This window comes from Bubalus bubalis, chromosome 21 (assembly GCF_019923935.1).
Source record: "Bubalus bubalis isolate 160015118507 breed Murrah chromosome 21, NDDB_SH_1, whole genome shotgun sequence".
NCBI lineage: Eukaryota > Metazoa > Chordata > Mammalia > Artiodactyla > Bovidae > Bubalus > Bubalus bubalis.
Window position 1 is genome coordinate 55,253,909 of NC_059177.1, and position 20,340 is coordinate 55,274,248.

At 45.6% G+C, this 20,340-nt stretch overlaps 1 protein-coding gene and 1 long non-coding RNA gene across 12 annotated transcripts in view; both read left to right on the forward strand.

Annotated features, from left to right (window-relative positions):
• ATG7 (autophagy related 7) overlaps nucleotides 1–20,340 on the forward strand; it is a 274,952-nt gene that overhangs the window by 92,312 nt on the left and 162,300 nt on the right. For 9 of the 10 annotated variants that reach the window (XM_044933623.2, XM_044933624.2, XM_044933625.2 and 6 more), the window contains one exon: nucleotides 11,337–11,417. In XM_044933623.2, the coding sequence (XP_044789558.1) occupies nucleotides 11,337–11,417 (81 nt within the window). Of the gene's footprint in view, nucleotides 1–11,336; nucleotides 11,418–18,502; nucleotides 18,536–20,340 lie in introns of those variants that run through there. The other variant, XM_044933627.2, reaches the window with a different exon arrangement.
• On the forward strand, nucleotides 1,593–6,413 carry LOC123330945. Of its 2 annotated transcripts, none has more exons than XR_006547242.2 (3): nucleotides 1,593–1,730; nucleotides 4,531–4,671; nucleotides 5,174–6,413. It is a non-coding gene; the product is annotated as an uncharacterized LOC123330945 (long non-coding RNA). The 2 variants fall into 2 exon arrangements; XR_006547241.2 differs by lacking the exon at nucleotides 5,174–6,413 and adding an exon at nucleotides 4,950–5,152.

Below are 20,340 nucleotides of genomic sequence, written 5' to 3' on the forward strand. Positions count from 1 at the left end.
AAATGACCAAAGATAGTTAAATCCACTCAGACCCTGATAGCAGCCATCTTCATATGGAGTTTTTGGTTTTGGGAGGGTGTCTGTTTCTTTGTTTCTTAGTTCCTTTGGTCTTTTTTTTTCTTCCTTCTTTTCTTTCTACCTTCTCCTTGCTTTTCAGCTCTCCCCCTACACTTTGGAGAGAAAGAACAGAACTCAGATCCCTGGCTTTGCTACTTGGTGGTTGTGGAATCTTGGGCAAGCCAAGCTACTCACTTAGCCTCGATTTCTTTGTCTGAAATACGAGGGAGGTCACAGGATGGTAGTGAGACCACTGTGAGGGGAGTATGTGAAAACACTCCACAGAGCCAGACACATGGATGTTGTTATTTAGTCACTTAGTCATGTCTGACTCTTTGTGACCCCATGGACTGAGGCCCACCTGACTCCTCTGTCCATGGGATTTCCCAGGCAAGAATACTGGAGTGGGTTGCCAATTCCTTCTCCAGGGGATCTTCCCCACCCAGGGATCAAACTTGTGTCTCCTGCATTGGCAGGCGGATTCTTCACCGCTGAGCCCCCAGGGATGTCACAGGGATGGCGTGTGATAAATGTTGGTCCTCTGCTCCATCCCCCCACCACCATTTCCACGTGATGCCGGGACAGCCCTCCTAGGCTGGGAGGGAGCCGTCATTTCTGTGGAGGGATTGGGGGTAGCAGGGGAGGCAGGACCTCACAGGCCACGTACCCAGGGGCCGCAGAAAGCCCTTGAAAAGCCATAAGCTGAGCCGGGACGTGGTCAGGTTTCAGGTTTGGTTGCTGCACAGAGAAAGACCGGAGGAGGTGTTAGTGGATCTGGGTATAGAGTTGGAGCCCTTGAGCCTTTAAGTGGAAGACAAGCCTAATCCAGGGGCTCCCACATCTGGTACCAGACTCTCCTTGGGAGCCATGTCAGAATCCCCAGCCCCATTCCAGGTCCACTGCACGACAGCCTCCAGGGACCTTTGGCATTTTGAGAATGACGACTCGGCTTCAGTCTGTAAAAACGGCTTCTTGATGGCATCCTATGGGACAAAGTACATAGTCTGTCATGTTATAGGCCGAATCCTGGTCTTTGAACATATATTTTAAGTTTTGTACTCCCACGGACACTCGCTCTCCTTTGGAAAGGGGCCTTGACTTCTGGTCCCAGGCAGACCCCCGCCCACAGCCAGAGGGGCTAATTAGACATGCACAGGTGCGCCTAATGGGTGGGGCCGCCCCCCACTGTCCTGGGACCCACCCACCTGGGGTAGGAGGGAGGCCGTGGAGCTTCCACAGGCTCTGCTCTGCGGCTTTTTGCTTTGTACGTCATCTCGTGCACCTTTACTCCTCCTGAGGACGGGAGCGTAAGGCCCTGTTCAGTTCAGTCGCTCAGTCGTGTCTGACTCTTTGCGACCCCACAGACTGCAGCACACCAGGCCTCCCTGTCCATCACCAACTCCTGGAGCTTGCTCAAACTCACGTCCATTGAGTCGGTGAGGCCATCCAACCATCTCATCCTCTTTCGTCCCCCTCTCCTCCCACCTTCAGTCATTCTCAGCATCAGGGTCTTTTCAAATGAGTCAGTTCTTCGCATTAGGACCTGTTAGCCAAACCCAAATATGACCTAGCGCCTCATCTCACTGGTGTTTGACAAGAGGATTTCAACTCAAGCTGCTTCTGCCCTTTGTGGGGCCGGGGGTGACAGAGGGCACAGAGCCAGGAAGCTGCAGGTAATTGTCCTCCTAGAAGCCATCTTTCCGGGGTGGGGCTTTTAAATAATCAGGGGGTAGCAAAGAAACAGGCTTCCTTGAGAGCTCAGAGGGTCAAGAATCCACCCGCAATGCAGGAGACCTTCGATCCCTGGGTTGGGAAGATCCCCTGGAGGAGGGCATGGTAATGCCTGGAGAATCCCCAGGGACAGAGGAGCCTGGCAGCCTGTAGTCCATGGGGTCACAAAGAATCAGACATGACTGCACGACTAAGCACAGCACAGCAGAGACACATATTGTAAAGCTGTTTTTTTTCCATAAAACAGTGTTTTTTCCCTCTAGAAGGCTACACAGGAAACTAATGCTGAAGGTTTGTTGTGTTTTTTTGAGGCAGAGGGGTTGGGAGCACTACAGACTTTATGCTTTTCATTTGGTACCGTTCGGAACCTGTTAGTAAGGTTAACTTTTTTTTTTAACTGATCTTTTTTGAGGTACAATATATGTGTGGTCAAATGCACTCATCTACATCTGCAGCTTAATGAGTCTTGACGGGTGTGTGCTCTGTGGCCACCGCTGCCGCACACGAGACCTGGAGCACTTCCGTCACCCCCAAAGTTGACTTTGTGCCTTTTCCAGGGTAATATACCCATGGTCTGATTTTCATACGGACCATTTTAATATTTTCTTTGTTCTTTTCAGTATTAAGGGGAAAAAATGTCATCAGTGTAAATTAAAAAAATAAAGCATGCAGGGATGCAGGCAAAGTAAAGGATACCTCTTATTAACCACAAAGCTAGGTAGAGGCAGGTGGAGTGGGGGGGTGTGTGTGTGTGAAATTGGCAGTTTTCCCGCTCTCTGGGGAAGGGGAATAATGAGAAGCCAGTATTATTCAGGGGAGGCTGTTTAAAATGAAGTTAAGTATGTAAATACTATATTTAAAAAATAGGAAAATGGGTGTAAGTATGCTGTGGGAGTACCGATGATTTTTTGTTCGTGCTTTTGTTTTCTGTCATATGCTTGTTTTTATTATGGGTTGAATCGGATTTTTAAAAAATAGCTGTTTAACACATTCCCCTGTAAGGAAAGATTGACAGCAGATATTAGTAATCGGTTAAGAGTTTAGGGTAAGCAGTGTGCAGTCCCCGAAATGGAAGTCTGTGTCTTGAGCAGTGTCAGGAGGCCTTGTGTGGATGGAGAGATCACTTTGTCAAGCCTTGTCATTTAGGCATTAGTTTAGATGTGGCTTAAGTAGCTGGATGTGATGGGCTTGTGCACAGAAAACGCGAAAAGAACTAGAGGCTTGCTGACAGATTCCCTAGGTCTTCTGACGTCTTACAGGTGATGGTGAGTGTATAGAGCAAACTTCTTATGCTTTTTTTTTCTTTTATTTATTTAGCTGCCCGGGCTCTTCACTGCAATACATAGACTTAGTTGCCCCGCCCTGTGGCATGTGGGATATTGGTTCCTTGGCCAGGGCTCGTTAAACCCCTGTCCCCTGCGTTGGAAGGCAGATTCTTAACAGCTGGACCATCAGGACATCCCCTTGTTACTTGTTTGGCTGTGAATTGGTGCCTGGCCTCTCTCAACAGGTGCAATATGTTTATTCAGGTTTTGCATCAGGTGCCTGGATTTTAGATTGCTCTGAGATTTCAATGCCTATCTATGGAAGGTGCTAAAATTTTAAGCGGCAACCTCTACTTCTTAAATTCTAAGCATTTCTTGTAAGATATTAGGGAATACAGAGCATACTGTGTGAGCTCAGTGCATTTGTAATACTGTGAATTTAAAGCATTGTTGATGGAGATGGGTTTCAAATTACTTGGAAAATGTGAATGATGGGAAGATGGGGTTTGTTGTTTTTTTTTTTTTTTTTTTGGTTCATTTTGGATGAAAGTGAAAAGTCACTCAGATGTGTCCAACTCTTTGTGACCCCATGGACTGTAGCTCACCAGGATCCTTTTTCCATGGAATTCTGCAGGCCAGAATACTGGAGTGAGTAGCCGATCCCTTTTCCAGGGGATCCTCCCACCCAGGGATCGAACCCAGGTGTCCTGCATTGCAGGCAGATTGTTTACCATCTGAGCCACCAGGGAAGCCCAATAATACTAGAGTGGGTAGCCTATCCCTTCTCCAGCGGATCTTCCCAACCCAGGAATTAAACTGGGTCTCCTGCATCGCGGGCGGACTCTTTACCAGCCGAGCCGCCAGGGCTGTAGTTTTCTCTGGATATTTCAGACATGAATAACTCTTTTGGATGTGTGTGTTTCCTCATTCTTTCATTTCATAATTAATAATCTGTATATATTATGTGCACATCACTGTGCTATGGACAAATGCAAATAGTTTGACCTCTGTCTTGCCCTGTAAAAGCAAGTGAGGTAAAGAATACAATTTTAAGTAAGTATACTACACAAGCTGATTCTAAAATTCATATGGCAAGGCACAGGACCCAGAATAGTGAAAGTCACCTTGAAGATGAACAAAGCTGAAAGACTCACACTTGCCGCTTTCAAAACTTACTACAAAGCTACTGTAATCAAGACAGTATAGGGACTTCCCTGGTGGTCCAGTGGTTAAGACTTTGCTTTCCAAAGCAGGGAGTGTGGGTTTGATCCCTGGTCAGGGTTTCCACATGCCTCGTGGCCAAAAAAAAAAAAATCAAAATATAAAACAGAAACATTATTGTAACAATTCAATCAAGACATTTAAAACGGTCCACATTTTTAAAAAGTGTAGCACTTTCACAAGGATAGATATATAGATTAACAAAATGGAAATGAGAGCTCAGAAATGAATCCGTTTACCTTATGGTCATTTCTAGAGTTCATTGTGGGGAAGAAGAGTCCAACAAAATATTGGAACAACTGGATTTCCACGTGCGAAGCATGAACTTGGACCCTTAACGCACACCACATGCAAAAATCACCTCAGAGTCACCTCACAGTGGATCATAGACCTAAATGTAAGGGCTAAAACTATCAAACTAGAAGAAAACACAGTCAGTCTTCATGACATTGAGAAGTGATTCGTTATATATGATTTTATCAGAATAAACCTATTTTCTCCACAGAATGGGATTATCTGTAATCCCATCTGCAGAATTATATATCTAAGAAACTTAAATCCAGCCTATATAAAGAACTCTAAACAGGTCAACAATAAAAAGAAAAATAACCCAATTTAAAATGTGGCCAGGACTTTCCAGCAGTTCAGTGGTTAAGAATCTGCCTTGCAATGCAGGAGTCTCGGCTTCTGTCCAGGACTGGGGAGCTGGGGTCCGCATACGGCAGAGCATCTGAAACCGTGTGCCTCAGTCCTGAGCCCGTGCTGCACCACTAGAGAGTGCACGTGCCACAACTGAAGCCCCCACGCCCCAGTGCAGTGAAGATCGCACATGCAGCAGCTAAGACCCAACGCAGCCAAAAAAGGAAGTATTTAAATTTTCTTTTTTTTTTTGCCAACAGGAATTCCCTGGAGGTCCAATGGTTAAGATTTCGCTTTCCAATGTGTGTGTGTGGAGGGGGTGGTGAGGGTTGATCCCTGGTCAGGGAGCTAAGACCTCACAGTTCCTTGCAGTGAAAAGACCCAAAACATAAAGCAGAATTAATGTTGTAGCAAATTCAACAAAGACTTTAAAAATGGTCCACATCAAAGAAATTCTAATAAAATTTGGCTAAGAATTTGAATCGATATTTCTCCAAAGAAAGATAATATAAATGGTCAAGAAGCACATGAAACGAATGCTCAATACTACTAGTTATTAGATACAAATCAAAAGCACAGTGAGATACCACTTCACATTCATGAGAATAATGGCTATTCTCAAAAGACAAAGGTGGAAAAATAACCCTGTTGCAGAAAAGAAATATGGTGCAGTCACTTGGGTCCTGAAACTGTTAAATGTGTATTTTACTTACCTTGTGATTCATTGATTCCACTCGTTTATACCCAGCAGAAATGTTCTTCAGCTTATGAAAGGACAGACAAAATATGGTGTATCCATGTAACTGAATAGTATTTAGCAATGGGAATGACGTACAGACACACGACACAATATGCCAAGTGAAGCCAATCATGTATGATTCCATTTATAGTCAATAGGCAAATTAGCCAAATCAGTAGAAATAGAAAGTAGATTTCTGTTTTCTAGAAATAGAAAATAGACTGAACAACAAAGGCCAGCAATGGCAGATTGGGGGGAAAGTTGGGTTTGAGCTTAGTAGCTGTATATACAAAGCCTGTGAAAAGATTGAATGCAAGACATAATCAGAAAGGCAGGATGGGCCTGGGCCACCAGGGAAGCCCAGAAAGTAGATTAGTTGTTGCCAGCACCTGGGAAAAGTGGAGAATGGGGGCTAATTTCTTATGGGTTCCAAGTTTCTTTTGAGGGTGATGAAAATGTTCTGAAGTTGGATATTGCTGATGGTTACGAAATTCGATGAATATTCTAAAAGCCACTGAATCGTATACTCTAAAAAGATGAAGTTTATGGTACATGAATGTTAATCTCAATACCCATGTTATTTTTTTAAAGAAATAACTATTGCACAAGGTATTTTGGTGATAAATACCCAAAAGAATTTCATGTAATGAAGGCATGATCCCTAAGTCAAGTGGTGGGTTCAGTTCAGTTGCTCAGTTGTGTCTGACTCTTTGCAACCCCACGGACAACAGCACGACAGGCCTCCCTGTCACCAACTCCTGGAGTTTATGCAAGCTCATCTCCATTGAGTCGGTGATGCCATCCAACCATCTCATTCTCTGTCATCCCCTTCTCCCCCTCCTGCCTTCAGCCTTTCCTAGCATCAGGGTCTTTTCAAATGAGTCAGCTCTTCGAATCAGGTGGCCAAAGTATTGGAGTTTCAGCTTCAACGTCAGTCCTTGCAATGAACACTGAGGACTGATCTCCTCTAGGATGGACTGGTTGGGTCTCCTTGCAGTCCAAGGGACTCTCAAGAGTCTTCTCCAACACCACAGTTCAAAAGCATCAATTCTTCGGCGCTCAGCTTTCTTTATAGTCCAACTCGCACATCCATACATGACCACTGGAAAAACCATAGCCTCGATGAGACGGACCTTTGTTGGCAAAGTAGTGTCTCTGCTTTTTAGGATTTATGAAAGGGATGTGTTTGAGCTTGAGTGGCTTTTAAGGAAGCTAGAGATTTGGATATATAGCTGCTTGCAAAAGGGAGAGCTTGTGAGTCACAGTTTGGCATGAGGTAAGGCCAGCAATCAATCCTAAAGGAAATCAATCCTGAATATATCCGTTGGAGGGACTGATGCTGAGGCTGAAGCTCCAATGCTTTGGCTACCTGATGTGAAGAGACGACTCATTGGAAAAAGACCCTGATGCTGGGAAAGATTGAAGGCAGGAGGAGAAGGGGACAGCAAAGGATGAGATGGTTGCATGGCATCACTGACTCAAGGGACATGAGTTTGAGCAAGCTCCCGGAGATAATGAAGGACAGGGAAGCCTGGCGTGCTGCAGTCCACGGGGTTGTAAAGAGTTGAACATGACTGAGTGAACGAACAACAAAGGCCAGCAATGGCAGATAGTCTGGGGGGAGTTGGCTTTGAGCTTAGTAGCTATATATATGAAGCCTGTGAAAAGATTGAATGCAAGGCATAATCAGAAAGGCAGGATGGGCCCAGATAGGGGGCCCGTAAGTGCCAGCATGAGAAATTCTCTGCTGTATTTGGTCACCCTAGGCCTGATGGGGCTTCCCTGGTGGCTTAGATGGTAAAGTGTCTGCCTGCAACGTGGAAGACCGGGGTTCAATCCCTGGGTCGGGAAGATTCCCTGGAGAAGGAAATGGCAACCCACTCCAGTACTCTTGCCTGGAAAATCCTATGGACGGAGGAGCTTGGTAGGCTACAGTCCGTGGGGTTGCAAAGAGTTGGACATGACTGAGCGACTTCACAGGAAGCTGATGGGGCTTCCCAGGTAGCGCCAGTGGTAAGGAATCCACCTGCCAATGTAGGAAATGGAAGAGAAGTGGGTTTGAACCCTGGGTCTGGAAAATCCCTTGAAGAAGGAAATGGCAACCCACTCCAGTATTCTTGCCTGGGAAATCCCATGGACAGAGGAGCCTGGCGGGCTACAGTCCATGGGGTCACAGAAGAGTGGGACACAACTGAGCAACTTCACAGGAAGCTGATGGGGCTTCCCAGGTGGTGCCAGTGGTAAGGAATCCACCTGCCAATGTAGGAAATGGAAGAGAAGTGGGTTTGAACCCTGGGTCTGGAAAATCCCTTGAAGAAGGAAATGGCAACCCACTCCAGTATTCTTGCCTGGGAAATCCCATGGACAGAGGAGCCTGGCGGGCTACAGTCCATGGGGTCACAGAAGAGTGGGACACAACTGAGCAACTGAGCACGCACAGGAAGCGGAGAGAAAGTGGCACACCTCAGAGCTGAGTCTTAGAAGACTCAGGCCACCCCAGAGTGTTGGGAGCTCACGCTCCTGTTGAGGGCCCTGTTAGGAGTCTATCACAGCCGGTGTGAGAAGAGGCTTTCGTCTCTTACATTTCCTAAAACTGCAATTAGTTTGGAGTTCTGAGCTTTCTGATACCAGCATAGGCAATTTGCAAGGCCTCACACACAGATATTGTTCTGCTTCGTTTCCTGGGAAAGTGAGTCACAGCTCCCTGGTAGAGAGCTGTCTGGGTGCTAAACAATGGTGTGGGGACCCCTGCGCAGGCGCTCCGTTCACCATGGCTCCTTTCTGTCGCTGGCCATCTATGATTTTTGTTGACATTTTCTCTCTCCTTCCTTCCTCTCCTTTTTTCTCCCTTTCTGCTCCTAATTGGTTCTACTCTCTCCCTTCCCATGGCCTTTATCTCCACACCTCCAGTCGTCTCACAAATTACCACTATTCCTTTGCACAACATGAAGTCTGATCTTAGCTATATGAAAGAAAAGACAGGAAACCTTTTCATGAAGCGTATATGGAACCATTGACATATAGGCCATGGCAGTGAATATTTTCATGGAAAATAGGCTACATACGATGAATGTTTTTCTAGGTAAATTTAATGTGAAAGCCAGTGAGATATGAGGAGACTCGCTCTGAGAATTTTTTTCAGTCCTGTCACTTCAAGATCTCACGAGGACGTCCACATGTCCGTTTGCGGTCTGCGGTAAAGTCTTTGCTGCTGGTTTGCCATCTCCGGTTTTGGTTAAGCCGAGAGCAGACTCAGGGCCCTGTTTGGGCCTCAAGTAACTGGCCTAGGAAATGGTCACCACCTTCCCAAGACACAGGAAACTCACGACTGTCCCATTTTCAAAGGTTCACCGCGAGGCCAACTACTTATCCCAGCTGTCGAATTTATCATTTCTACCAACCACTCTTTCGATCTTGCTTTACACTGAGATCTCATCACATATATATGACGACATTTAAAAGATTGCTGTGGGCATTTCCTCTAAGGTGAGATTTTCCCTTGATAAGTGCAAATGCAGCTAGACTGGTGGTTGCAGTGGAGTTAATCCACGCTGTGAAGGAGGTCTGTCTCCATAAAAAGTTGGCCAGGTTTTGTTGGGGTTTTTTGGGGGGGGCGGGGCGGATAGCAGAGAATTGCTAGGGCGGCTCAAGGCAGCAAGAACTAGGGGTGGGATGGCGGGGGCGTTGGTGGTTGCGCTGTGCTCCAGTGAGGCTGTCAGATGTGTGGTGAGCCCTCATATGGAAGATGCAAGCTGTGCCGTCCTGAGAGGGAGGGACGGGGGAGCCCAGGCAGGTTTGGAGTTGGGGACCCACTTCTGAATCTTAGCGCAGTCACTCTGCTTGCCTGAGCCAACATTGTTCACCCTCCTCAGCCAGAGTTGAATCAACGGGACAGTCATCAAGATCAAATAAATTAACTGGGAACAAGATTCGTGTTGTTTGGCTTCTTATAAATGTTGAGTCCTCTGGAGTCTTGAGAGATTTCATCAGATGTATTTTTAATAATATGATAAATATAAAGGACAGGGAAGCCTGGTGTGCTGCAGTCCATGGGGTTGCAAAGAGACTGACGTGACTGAGCAACTGAACAGCGATAACAAATGATAAAGTTTAAACTCTTCTTTTGGTATAAGTGTAGTTCTGGAGGTATAATATTTGAATAAATTACCTGAATCATAGTTTGTGAAACCTGACTATATCTTATTGTTGTATAGTCACTAAGTCGTGTCCCACTCTTTTCGACCCCATCGGCTGCAGCCTAGCTCCTCTGTCTTCCACTGTCTCCCGGAGTTTGCCCAAATTCAAGTCCACTGAGCCAGTGATGCTATCTAACCATCTTATCCTCTGCCACCCCTTTCTCCTTTTGCCTTCAGTCTTTCCCAGCTTCAGGGTCTTTTCCAATGAGTTGGCACTTCGCATCGGGTGGCCAAAGTATTGGAGCTTCAGCATCAGTCCTTCCAGTGAAGAGTCAGGGTTGATTTCGTTTAGAATTGACTGGTTTGATCTCCTTGCATCTCGTTTGACCTGGTTTGATCAAACTGGTTTGCTCTCCAGCACCTAAATTCGAAAGCATCAATTCTACAGTGCTCAGCTTTCTTTCTGGTCCAGCTCTCACATCTGTACATGACTTCTGGAAAAACCGTAGCTTTGACTTTACAGTAGACCTTTGTCAGCAAAGTGATGTCTCTGCTTTTCAATACACTGTCTAGGTTTATATTGCTTTTCTTTCCAAGGAGAAAGCATCTTTTAATTTCATGGCTGCAGTCACCATCCACAGTGATTTTGGAACCCGAGATCTGTCACTTCCCCCTCTATTTGCTATCTAGTGATTATAGCTGAAAGTGAAAATCTATCACTAAGTTGTGTCCGACTCTTTGTGACGCCATGTACTGTGTAGCCCTCAGGCTCCTCTGTCCATGGGATTTCCCAGGCTTAGTTCAGTCGCTTAGTTGTGTCCGACTCATTGTGACCCCATGGACTGCAGCATGCCAGGCTTCCCTGTCTGTCACCAACTCCTGGAGCTTGCTCAGACTCATGTCCATTGAGTCAGTGATGCCATCCAACCATCTCATCCTCTGTCCCAGGCTGATACCCTGTAAGTGGAAATCAGATGTAGTTCAGAATTTTATCCTCAGGGTGGCGCTGTTTTCCCATACTTTTAGTAATGTTTGCATTTTATTTCTGTGGGTTCCAAGTCAGGCAAGTAACTCAATAAACATTTAGGACCATTTCTACCTTCTGTTGTTCACAGACCTTCTTACCTTGTGAGGCCCCATCCAATGCCATATCCTAAAAGTGCACATTTATCCTACATTCACTGTAACATATGTGAGAACTGCCATAATAAACTAGTTGGCTGATTATATATTTGAAGACATTTATTAACACAATAGATTTTTCAGCTTGCTTTTTATGTTTTGGAGTCAGTTTGTATTTAGGTCTCGGATATGTGCAAAGCTTGTGCCAGTTCTTAATGGAATAAAGGACCTAATATAGTTCTTCAAAACTGATTTATTTAGCACAGATACTAAAGTACATTGAGCTCCATTTTCGTTAGTAACCTGTTCATAACCTGTGTGAAGAGCACAGATTAATTGTTCCCCACTTCTTGCCAGAAACTACACATGTCCTTCACAGCTGTGTCGTTTGGGGCTTGACGTGAATTTTTGTTTGTTTGTTTCTAGATACGAGGATTTCTGTCACGGTTTGATAACGTCCTTCCTGTCAGCCTGGCCTTTGACAAATGCACGGCTTGTTCTTCCAAAGTAAGTCATTCTGCATTGGCGGGACTTGTTTTTTAATATGAGCCCGGTCAGCCTTCCTAGCCAGAGGCCCCGAAACCAGCCGAGGGCTTTTCGTTGGGGAGGGCGAGGGTCTGGAAAAAAAAAAAAACCAAACCAGAAGGGGTTATGGTTTCATTTATCTGTGTTCATTCTCACAGGGAAACCAGCCTGAGAAAGTTTGGTTTGTAGTATAGTGAGAGAGACTGAATTAGATCATTTCAGCTCTGTGTCAGTCCTTGCAGCAAGCAGGCTGATTTGGGCTCGAATTTGAACTTTTCTCGTTTTTGTTCCTCCCCCGAGGGCTCCTCGCTCGCACAGACCATCACAGAGCAGTCTTTTAAGTGTTGCTCAGAGGATGAGGGAGACCAGGCGGTCCTGATGGTGTGTCTTTTGGAGTTCCACATAATGACAAAGAAAAAGTAAACAGAGATTAGGGGACTGGACGGGGAGCCAATAAAAGGGCCCATTCAGCTTTGATCTTTCCAGAGGCTCTAAAAACACAGCTCATGTGTCCCCCATTGTAACGGGAACCGGCCGGTATATCTCAAACCTACCGTGATGGCATCTCATTTGTCTTTAATAGGCCTTGAGATAGTCTGAGTTATTTTTACACATACACTGTGTGTTCTAGCTGACTTCCTTTTGGAAAGCTCTCTAAGCCTTCTAACGCCCAGTGATTTGACCTGGCTTTTAAAACTCAAGATTCTTGGTAAGACTTCCATGTTCAAGTGTTAGGCATTGGGGTCATTAATCCCAGACTCCAGCCTCTCAGTTATAATTTGGGACTTCTTTGCTGTGTAGCCTACATCAGTCTGAACAGGACTGAATTCTGAGTAAAGTCTCTGTACTCTGAGATGACAAGCTGTCTTTGAAAATTTTACTTAGGTCTCATCTTAGGAGAAGCACCATCTTGACCGGTTTCTCTAAAAAGTTAACTCAGATTTGACCAACAGTGTTGATAAATTTGATTATTTTTAGATGCTCAAAACCTTCGAGTAATTTTTTCTTTCTTTCTTCTTCAAAAGTAGACTGAGCTCTGGTTTTATCACTCTGCATCCCAAGTGTCCATGTTGAGAGTTAAACGTTACCATTTGTAGGTGGTTATCCACGAGCTCATACTTTCCGTGGGTTCTCTAGGGCGTCTGATACCTCTGTGCCTGAGCCAAGGCCTCAAGGATGTCTGCCTGCGTGCACTTTCGTCCTCAGAAATGCAGGTTTTAGGATTATGTGCTCTTCAGCACAGTACCTTTTTTTTTTTTTTTTCCCTTTGAGTGTCTGAGCTAATTGGTCTCAAAATAACTTGGCAGTATTCATTTTCATACTGAAATTGTTTGACACAAGTGTCAGAGACTTCTCTGTGGCTTTATCTAGGTCTAGTTAGTCAAATGAGGTGAAGATAATTAGGTTCTCTAAGTGAAATGCAAGCACTCTTTTTTTTTTCTCCTTGTTCTATTTCTAATTAAATTAGCCCCAGAGATACTGTTTATAAAAGGATCACAAGCATATCCGCTAGCTGCGGTCCCTCATATTCTTTGAAAGTGCATAGCTTTGCATTTTTCTTTCACGCTTATTCTGAGCCTTGAATTAAGTGTAGATAGTATTTTTTTGTTAGCAAAGTATTTCCTCTTAGTGGTCATTCCGAGAGTCCTGCTTTACATAAACACGCTGGACGACTGAATACAAACTGCCTTGGGTTTTAACAGCTGTGCTGTTCCCGGAGCGATCACTTTTCATGTGGTCCGGGTATCACATTTCTTTTCTGCTGAAAAGGTTGCTTCATGGCTGCATGTATTTCCTTACAGTAGAATCCCAGCATTTACTTACTTGGCTACCTTACTCATTTGCTTAGGAGAATGTCATTCTCTATTATCTGCAGACCCAGCATTAATACTTTGAAATGACAGATGCAGTTACATTTTCATCTCTGTGTGTATGAATTTTTCTTAATGCATATTAGCATGATTTTTTTTTTTATACTGAGTCATATCATAGTTGTTTTTGTTTCAAACATTCTTTGGGGCTAAAAATGACTTTTAAAAATTTCTCCTTTGACATCCATGAAGTAATTTTTTCCTTTGGTACTTTTCAGTATTTTTGCTTCCCCCCTCCTCCCCACCCCCCATAGGACTAAGGCCATACTTGTGTCTTGATATTACTTCCATGAAGTACTATTATGATTTTAAAAAGCAAAGTACTAAATAGAATGGGCTTCCCAGGTGGCGCAGTGGTAAAGAATCTGCCTGCCAACACATGACATGTGGGTTTGATCCCTGGATCGGGAAGAATGGCAACCTGCTCCAGGGTTCTTGCCTGGAAAATTCCATGGACCGAGGAGCCTGGTCCAGGGCTGCAGTCCATGGGGTTGCAAAGAGTCAGACACGACTGAGCGCGCGCGCACACACACACACACAAGGCCATTCTTGTGTCTTGATTTAACCATAAAAACAGACAGATTGGAGAGGTAGAATAAACTGTGCTGAGTAATAATGCCTTCATTACCTTATTTATGTAAATAAAACATAGGCTTTTTATAAGGCCTGAGCTGGGGAAGAGTACAGTTCCCTACTTAGGTGTCAGGGAAGCCAGATCATCTACACTCACATTGTTCCTTACCCTAGTTGATTTCAGCTTGGCGTGCAGCCAGGTGAATTATTCCATCTTCCAGAAAAAATATTGGAGGATCTGAAGGGAGGAGGGCAGTGAGGAGTCGCTTTCATTCTGATTTCTGTGCATTGCCTTGTAAGACTTTCTAAAATGATAGATAGTATCTGTCACTGGAATTTAAAAAACCCTATTTCAAGGTTTGTGTCTTTCTTTTCTTTCTTTTTTTAAGGTTTTCAGAGCCAAATAGTTTTGTGGAATTGCTACCAGAGGGAAAAGTATAATTTTGAAACCAATATTTTTGAAAGGATTTCTCATCATACTTTGAATTAATCTGTTGTCTTTAGATTTTTCACCTAGATAATTTGGGGGAAGTTAGGGTATTTGGAGGGGTACCTTTCTGCTTTGATATGATTTTTAACTTGCAGTCAAGCTGTGGGAATAGTACAAGGAACTGCTTTACCCAGATCTCCCCGTTGTTTATATTTTTCTGCATTTGTGTATATGTGATCTTCTCCCTCCCTCCCTCTCCTCTTTTTCTTTCTTTCTTTTTTGTTTTTTTACCATGCTGGGTCTTCGTTGCTGTGCTCCGGCTTTCTCTAGTTGCAGCGAGCAGGGACTACTCTTCAACGCAGGGCTTCTCATTGTGGTGGCTTCCCTGGTTGCAGAGCTTGGGCTCCAGGGTGCGTGGGCTCAGCAGTTGTGGCTCATGGGGTTAGTTGACCTGTGACATGTGGGATCTTAGTGCCCGGATCAGGGATTGAGCCTGTGTCCCCTGCATCGGCAGGTGGATTCTTAACCACTGGACCACCAGGGAAATCTTCCTCCTCTTTTTCTTGAAACTCTGGGAATGAGTTGGAGACATTGTGATTGTTTACAGCTAAATACATCAGTGTATGTTTCCTCAGAAAAAGATTCCTGTCTTACCTAAGCAGAATGCACTGATCAAATGCAGGCTGGTAAATGTTTGCATAATACTGTTACCTGACGCACAGCCTGCGTTTCAGGGGTTGTTATTTGTACCAGTAGTGTCCTTCATCAGCATTTTCTCCAGACCAGAATCCGAGTCAGGAGGATCAGGCGTTTAGTTGTCATGTCTGTCTGGCTTCCCTCAGTCTGGAAAAGTTCCTTAGCTTTTCTTCATCTTTCCTTAACTTGAACACTTTGACATTGTGCCAGTTATCTTGTAGAATTTCCCTCTATTTGGATCTGTCTGCTGTTTCCTTATGACTAGATTCAAGTTATGAATTTTTGGCAGAGAGAGAAGAAAATTCAAGTTATGAATTTTTGACATGGTGTGTCCTCATGTCAGGAGGCACAGGGTGAAGTTACCCCCCTTTGGTAGTGAGAATGTCCCCCTTTCTGTGTTAGTAACTACCTTCCCCCACGGTAAGAAACCTGGCTCCCATTACACTGGCTGATTCACTGAACTACACAGAAAGTAGTTCCAAAATTGCTAGTCCATCCCATTGCAGATAGTAAGCCTACCACCTGGAATTTGATCATTGTGCACGGTTCTTATTTTCTAGGTATAGTTTGCATAGATCAAAATGCAGAAATCTCAAGAGACTTAATTCTATACTTTGGGCAAACACATACACCCATGTAACGTACATTTCAGTCAAGGCACAGAGTGTATCCCTTACCCCGGAAAGTTTCCTTGTGCCCCTTCAGAGACAGTCTTGGGGGAGGGGAGCAATATGCTGAGTATTGTGACCATTCTCTTTCCCAAGGATTAAAACTAGGTCCCCTCTGGTGCTGATGGAACCGTAGCCTTGTTTCTGGGACCCAGCAGTTGACTGGAACCTTCCTTCGGACCTTCCAAGTCAGGAACAGGGCCATGCCTGAGGAGACTGCAGGCAGGGAACTCTTGCCGTGGTTGCACGATTCCGTCACTCCGCACCTTGGCAATGTTGCAGGGACAGCCTGTTATGAGGAAGCAGGCCCCAAACTCAGCTCTCATACCATCTGGGACTGCCTAGTGCCCAGATGTAGCAAGATGTGCCCAGAAACCTGATCTTCAGATTTTAATTAGCCATTAGCAACCCTAATACTATACTCATTCTGGTGTTTTCAGTATGATGGGCTCTTCTGTTGATGGGCTATGAGTAAACTTCCCAAAGTGACTGTTATTAGCTTTGTATGTGCACCTGTATGTGTGCGTCTTGAGGACAAAGGCTGGTCGAAGAAGAGTGAATGTCAGCTCTGGCATCATCATACGGTCAACTGTGCTTTCATTGCCTTCGGCAGAGCCCGGCTGTCATTTTTCTTTTGATATTGTATAATCCTACCTTTCTTCTCTCACTTCTTTTTTCTTTGTTAATTGAAGAAGTATGAAACGTCAACATCAAACTCAAGTATTTAAAAATCTTTTAAGAAAAACCTCTACCCCAGAGCAACCTGTTTCCTAAAAGTTCTGCTAATGCGCTGTTGGGACAAAAAGACAAAGGCTAGGTTTGGAAGGAGAAATGGGACTCTCACTGTCTGTCAGCAGATGTTCGTTTACTCAGCGGACATGTGAGTCCCTGCTGTGTGCCAGAGATGCAGAGATGATTAAAACAGCCACTGCCTTCAGAGAACACTAACAAGAGAGCAGTTTAGTCACTAAGTTGCATCCGATTCTTGTGACTCCATGGACTGTAGCCCACCAGGCTCCTCTGTCCATGGGATTCTCCAAGCAAGAATACTGGAGAGGGTTGCCATTTCCTTCTCCAGGGGAATCTTCCTAACCCAGGGGTCGAACTCAGGTCTCCTGCGTTGCAGGCATATTCTTTACTGACTGAGCCAAGAGTGAGGGAGACCTATAAACCAATACTAATCTCCCTAACACTGTGATGTGCTCCAGAGTCAAGGCATAGCCTCTTGTTTTCGTGTTTTGCCATGCCGTGCAAGTTGCAGGATATCCTCTAGTGGGGGTGTCCTGGTACCATTTAGCTTTGTAAATGGGGAAGACCCGGGAAGGCCTCTCAGCAGCTTCTAAGCTGACGTTAAAGGATAAGGAGGAATGTGTAGAGATCCATGGGAGAGAGGACACGGGGGAGATATTCCAGGCCCGGGGAATCATACAGGCAACAGCCGGGGCAAGAGAACATAACACGTTTCTGAAGGCGTTCTGGGGAGTGGCACACCTCATTCCCTCATTCCCCTTGTCTTGGTGAGTTGTTTCCATCTCGGTGGTTCCTGGGTGGAATCTGGCTGTATTTCCTCTGGCCCTTGAGGCTCTTTCTCACCTAGCACTGGGCTTAGGGGGTTTCCTAGCCTGAGGAGTCCAGCCGCTGCAGCCCTGGCATGGGGGTAGGGGCCCAGGAAGACAGGCGGGGGTTTTCATGGTGCTCCCCACTCTGCCCGCTTCCCTTTCTTCGGTTACATGAGTCAGTCGGATGAGATAAGCTCTGGCTTCCTGTTGACCCTCGACGTTGCTAGCTTTTACATTTCCTTTCCCTGCTTTTTTCTTTAGTCCCCAAGCAATGTGTTTTCATTGCAGAAAAATCAACAAGTATATTTAAGGATAAAGAAGTAATTCACTATATCCTAGCCATACAGATCATTGTCAGGTGTTGATGTCTGCCCTTCTGGACTTAAAAATCACCTATATTTTAGAGTGAAGTGAAAGTGTTAGTTGCTCAATCGTGTCCAACTCTTTGCAACCCTGAGAACTGTAGCCCACCAGGCTCCTCAGTCCATGAGATTTCCCAGGCAAGAATATCGAAGTGGGTAGTCATTCCCTTCTCCAGGAGATCTTCGCAACCCAGGGATGGAAGCCAGGTCTTCTGCATTGCCGGCAGATTCTTGAACGGTCTGAGCCATCAGGAAAGCCTGTGTTTTATGGGTATGCGCAGGCAATTTTTCTCTCTGAGCACTGCTGTTATGAGCCTGATATCAGCTTTCGAGAGAGGAGTTTGTGCTGCTGCACCAAGCACACTCTCGGCCTCTCTGATCTGATACAGGGTTTTAAATCTTAACCACTTACAAGAACTGGCAGGAGCCCAATCGGAAGAGCTCTCCACAGCGCAGGCCAGGAATTTTTGCATGCAGCCTCTCAGTGGCAACTACTACTCACAACTGGGCTGCAGCCAGGTTTTCCTTCCTCCTTTCCAAAAGGGACATAAATCTCTGATTTGGAAAATGATGAGTAACCCCCAGGTTCCCTTTTTCTATCTCATTTACCCAGCGAGGCCCCGAGTCTTCTGTTTTAATGTGTGATAGATTCCATATGTATGGCCGCGTTGTGTAAAACTGTATCCCACATCTTGTCCTTAGCAACTAGGGTTTCCCCAACCCCCCAGAACTGCTCAGATCCCAAAAGGAGGCAAAACATCCAGCCCGAGCCAGTATGGAGTGTTTTAGCTGCAGGCCTCTAACCTCAGAGCTCTTGGCTCTTCACCTCCTTGAAAAGCCTTGGACGGTTCTCCCTTTGCTTCAATTTCCTCATCCATAGAGCGGGGAAAATATTTTCTGTCTCCCAGGGAAATCGCAATGGCTGACGTGTATCCAGTTCCCTGTGACCAAGTAGCAAGGCCTCTGCCCGCTCCTGGGACTGATGTCGACATCAGAAACAAGAGGAAAACACAGACCGCTGTGATTGCGCTAGGTCTCCCCGGGTTGTGGCTCCCCTCCTGGGCTCGCTGTTGCCCAGCAGGTACAGTGAAAGCCCTGGTTGAAAGTGCAGGCTGCCTTGGCTTTGAGAGGCCGCAGAAACCTTCCATCGTGGTCCCTGACGACTGTTGATGCCAAAACCTCCCCTGTGATTCCAGAGAACTCAGCCTTGCTGGTTACATCTAACCCGTGGTCTTCTGAGACCACCCAATCAGTGCTTACTGCTTTCCCTGTCACTTAAGGTCAAAGACCCGCCTTGCCTGTCCAAACACTTTTTTTTTTTTTCCTCACAGTATTTCTTTTAACAACCAGACCAGAAAACTTAGGGCTGTGTTCTCCTTAGAAGGTTCCAGGGGCTGCCTAGCTCAAGTGTAGTTTTCATGTTACTGAAAATCTGGGTTCCTTTCAGTCTGGAATTAATCTCATTTGCTTTTAGCCTTTCTGCCTTCCCCAGCTATTGATACGTGGTTCTGGGCCTCATTCAGACTGATGAAGGCAGTATAAACCCTGCTCCCGTGAGACATGGAAGCCACACACAATTTGGTAGACGATTTCATTGGCTTTGTGAAGTCCCTCAAGTATGCCTGTGGATCCTCGGAAGGCATCCCTGCTCTGAGGTTTCTTTGGGTTTTGGGGGTGGGCAGGGGGTTGGGATGACATTCCCATTCTCCTGACGAGACACTGCAGGGTGTGGGTGTTGCCAGCCCCAGCCCCACCATGAGCTCTCTGTGCGGCTTGGGAAAGTAGCCCCCTCTCTCTGGGGAGTCCTTTCCCTCAGCTGTAGTAAAGGGAGACGCCTGGGCTGCTCTACCACTGAGTTTTGTTCCACGGCTTGGAGATTGTGGCCTCACTTGGTCAGCTACTTTCTTTAGGCTGAGCTACATCCAGGTGGGGGAGGGAGGAGACCCTGACCCTGCTCGGTTCTAGGAGTTCGTTGCCACTACTCCAGTGGCCCATGGGTTTGTTTTCTGATGGGCAAAGAGCCCCAGCTGCCAGCTGCTCGTGTTCCTTCTTGTTTCTGTAACACATTCATCGTCTCCCCTCCTCCCTCTACCCCTCATACCTTTGTAAGCGGGGGAGGGAAGAACATGGGAGTAACTGCTGTTTTTTAAAATAAGAGGGCTTCACTAGTAGCTCAGCTGGTAAAGAATCGCCTGCAATGCTGGAGACCCCAGTTTGATTCCTGGGTTGGGAAGATCCGCTGGAGAACGGATAGGTTCCCACTCCAAGACATAAGGACACCATCAGCTTGAATTGGGAAACCATTTATGGACATTCATGCTTATATTGTACAGACACAGTTGGAATAAAAGAAAGCGGAAGTGAAGTCGCTCGGTCGTGTCCGACTCTTTGCAATGCCACGGACTGTAGCCTACCAGGTTCCTCCATCCATGGGATTTTCCAGGCAAGAATACTGGAGTGGGTTGCCATTACCTTCTCCAGGAGATCTTCCTGACCCAGGGAGTCAACCCGGGTCTCCCGCATTGTAGGCAGACGCTTTACTGTCTGAACCATCAGGAAAGCTGGAAATAAAATTATATATATATATTAAACTGTCTAAATTGAGTACTTAAACTCATGTAAATATATATTCGGGTGTTTATTTTCACAACCATTATTCAACAAATGTTGGGAGCTTTTGTTTCATGAAACGTTTTGGGATGATACAGAGGTCAAGAAGATAGCCTGTGAAGTTTCTGATGGTATC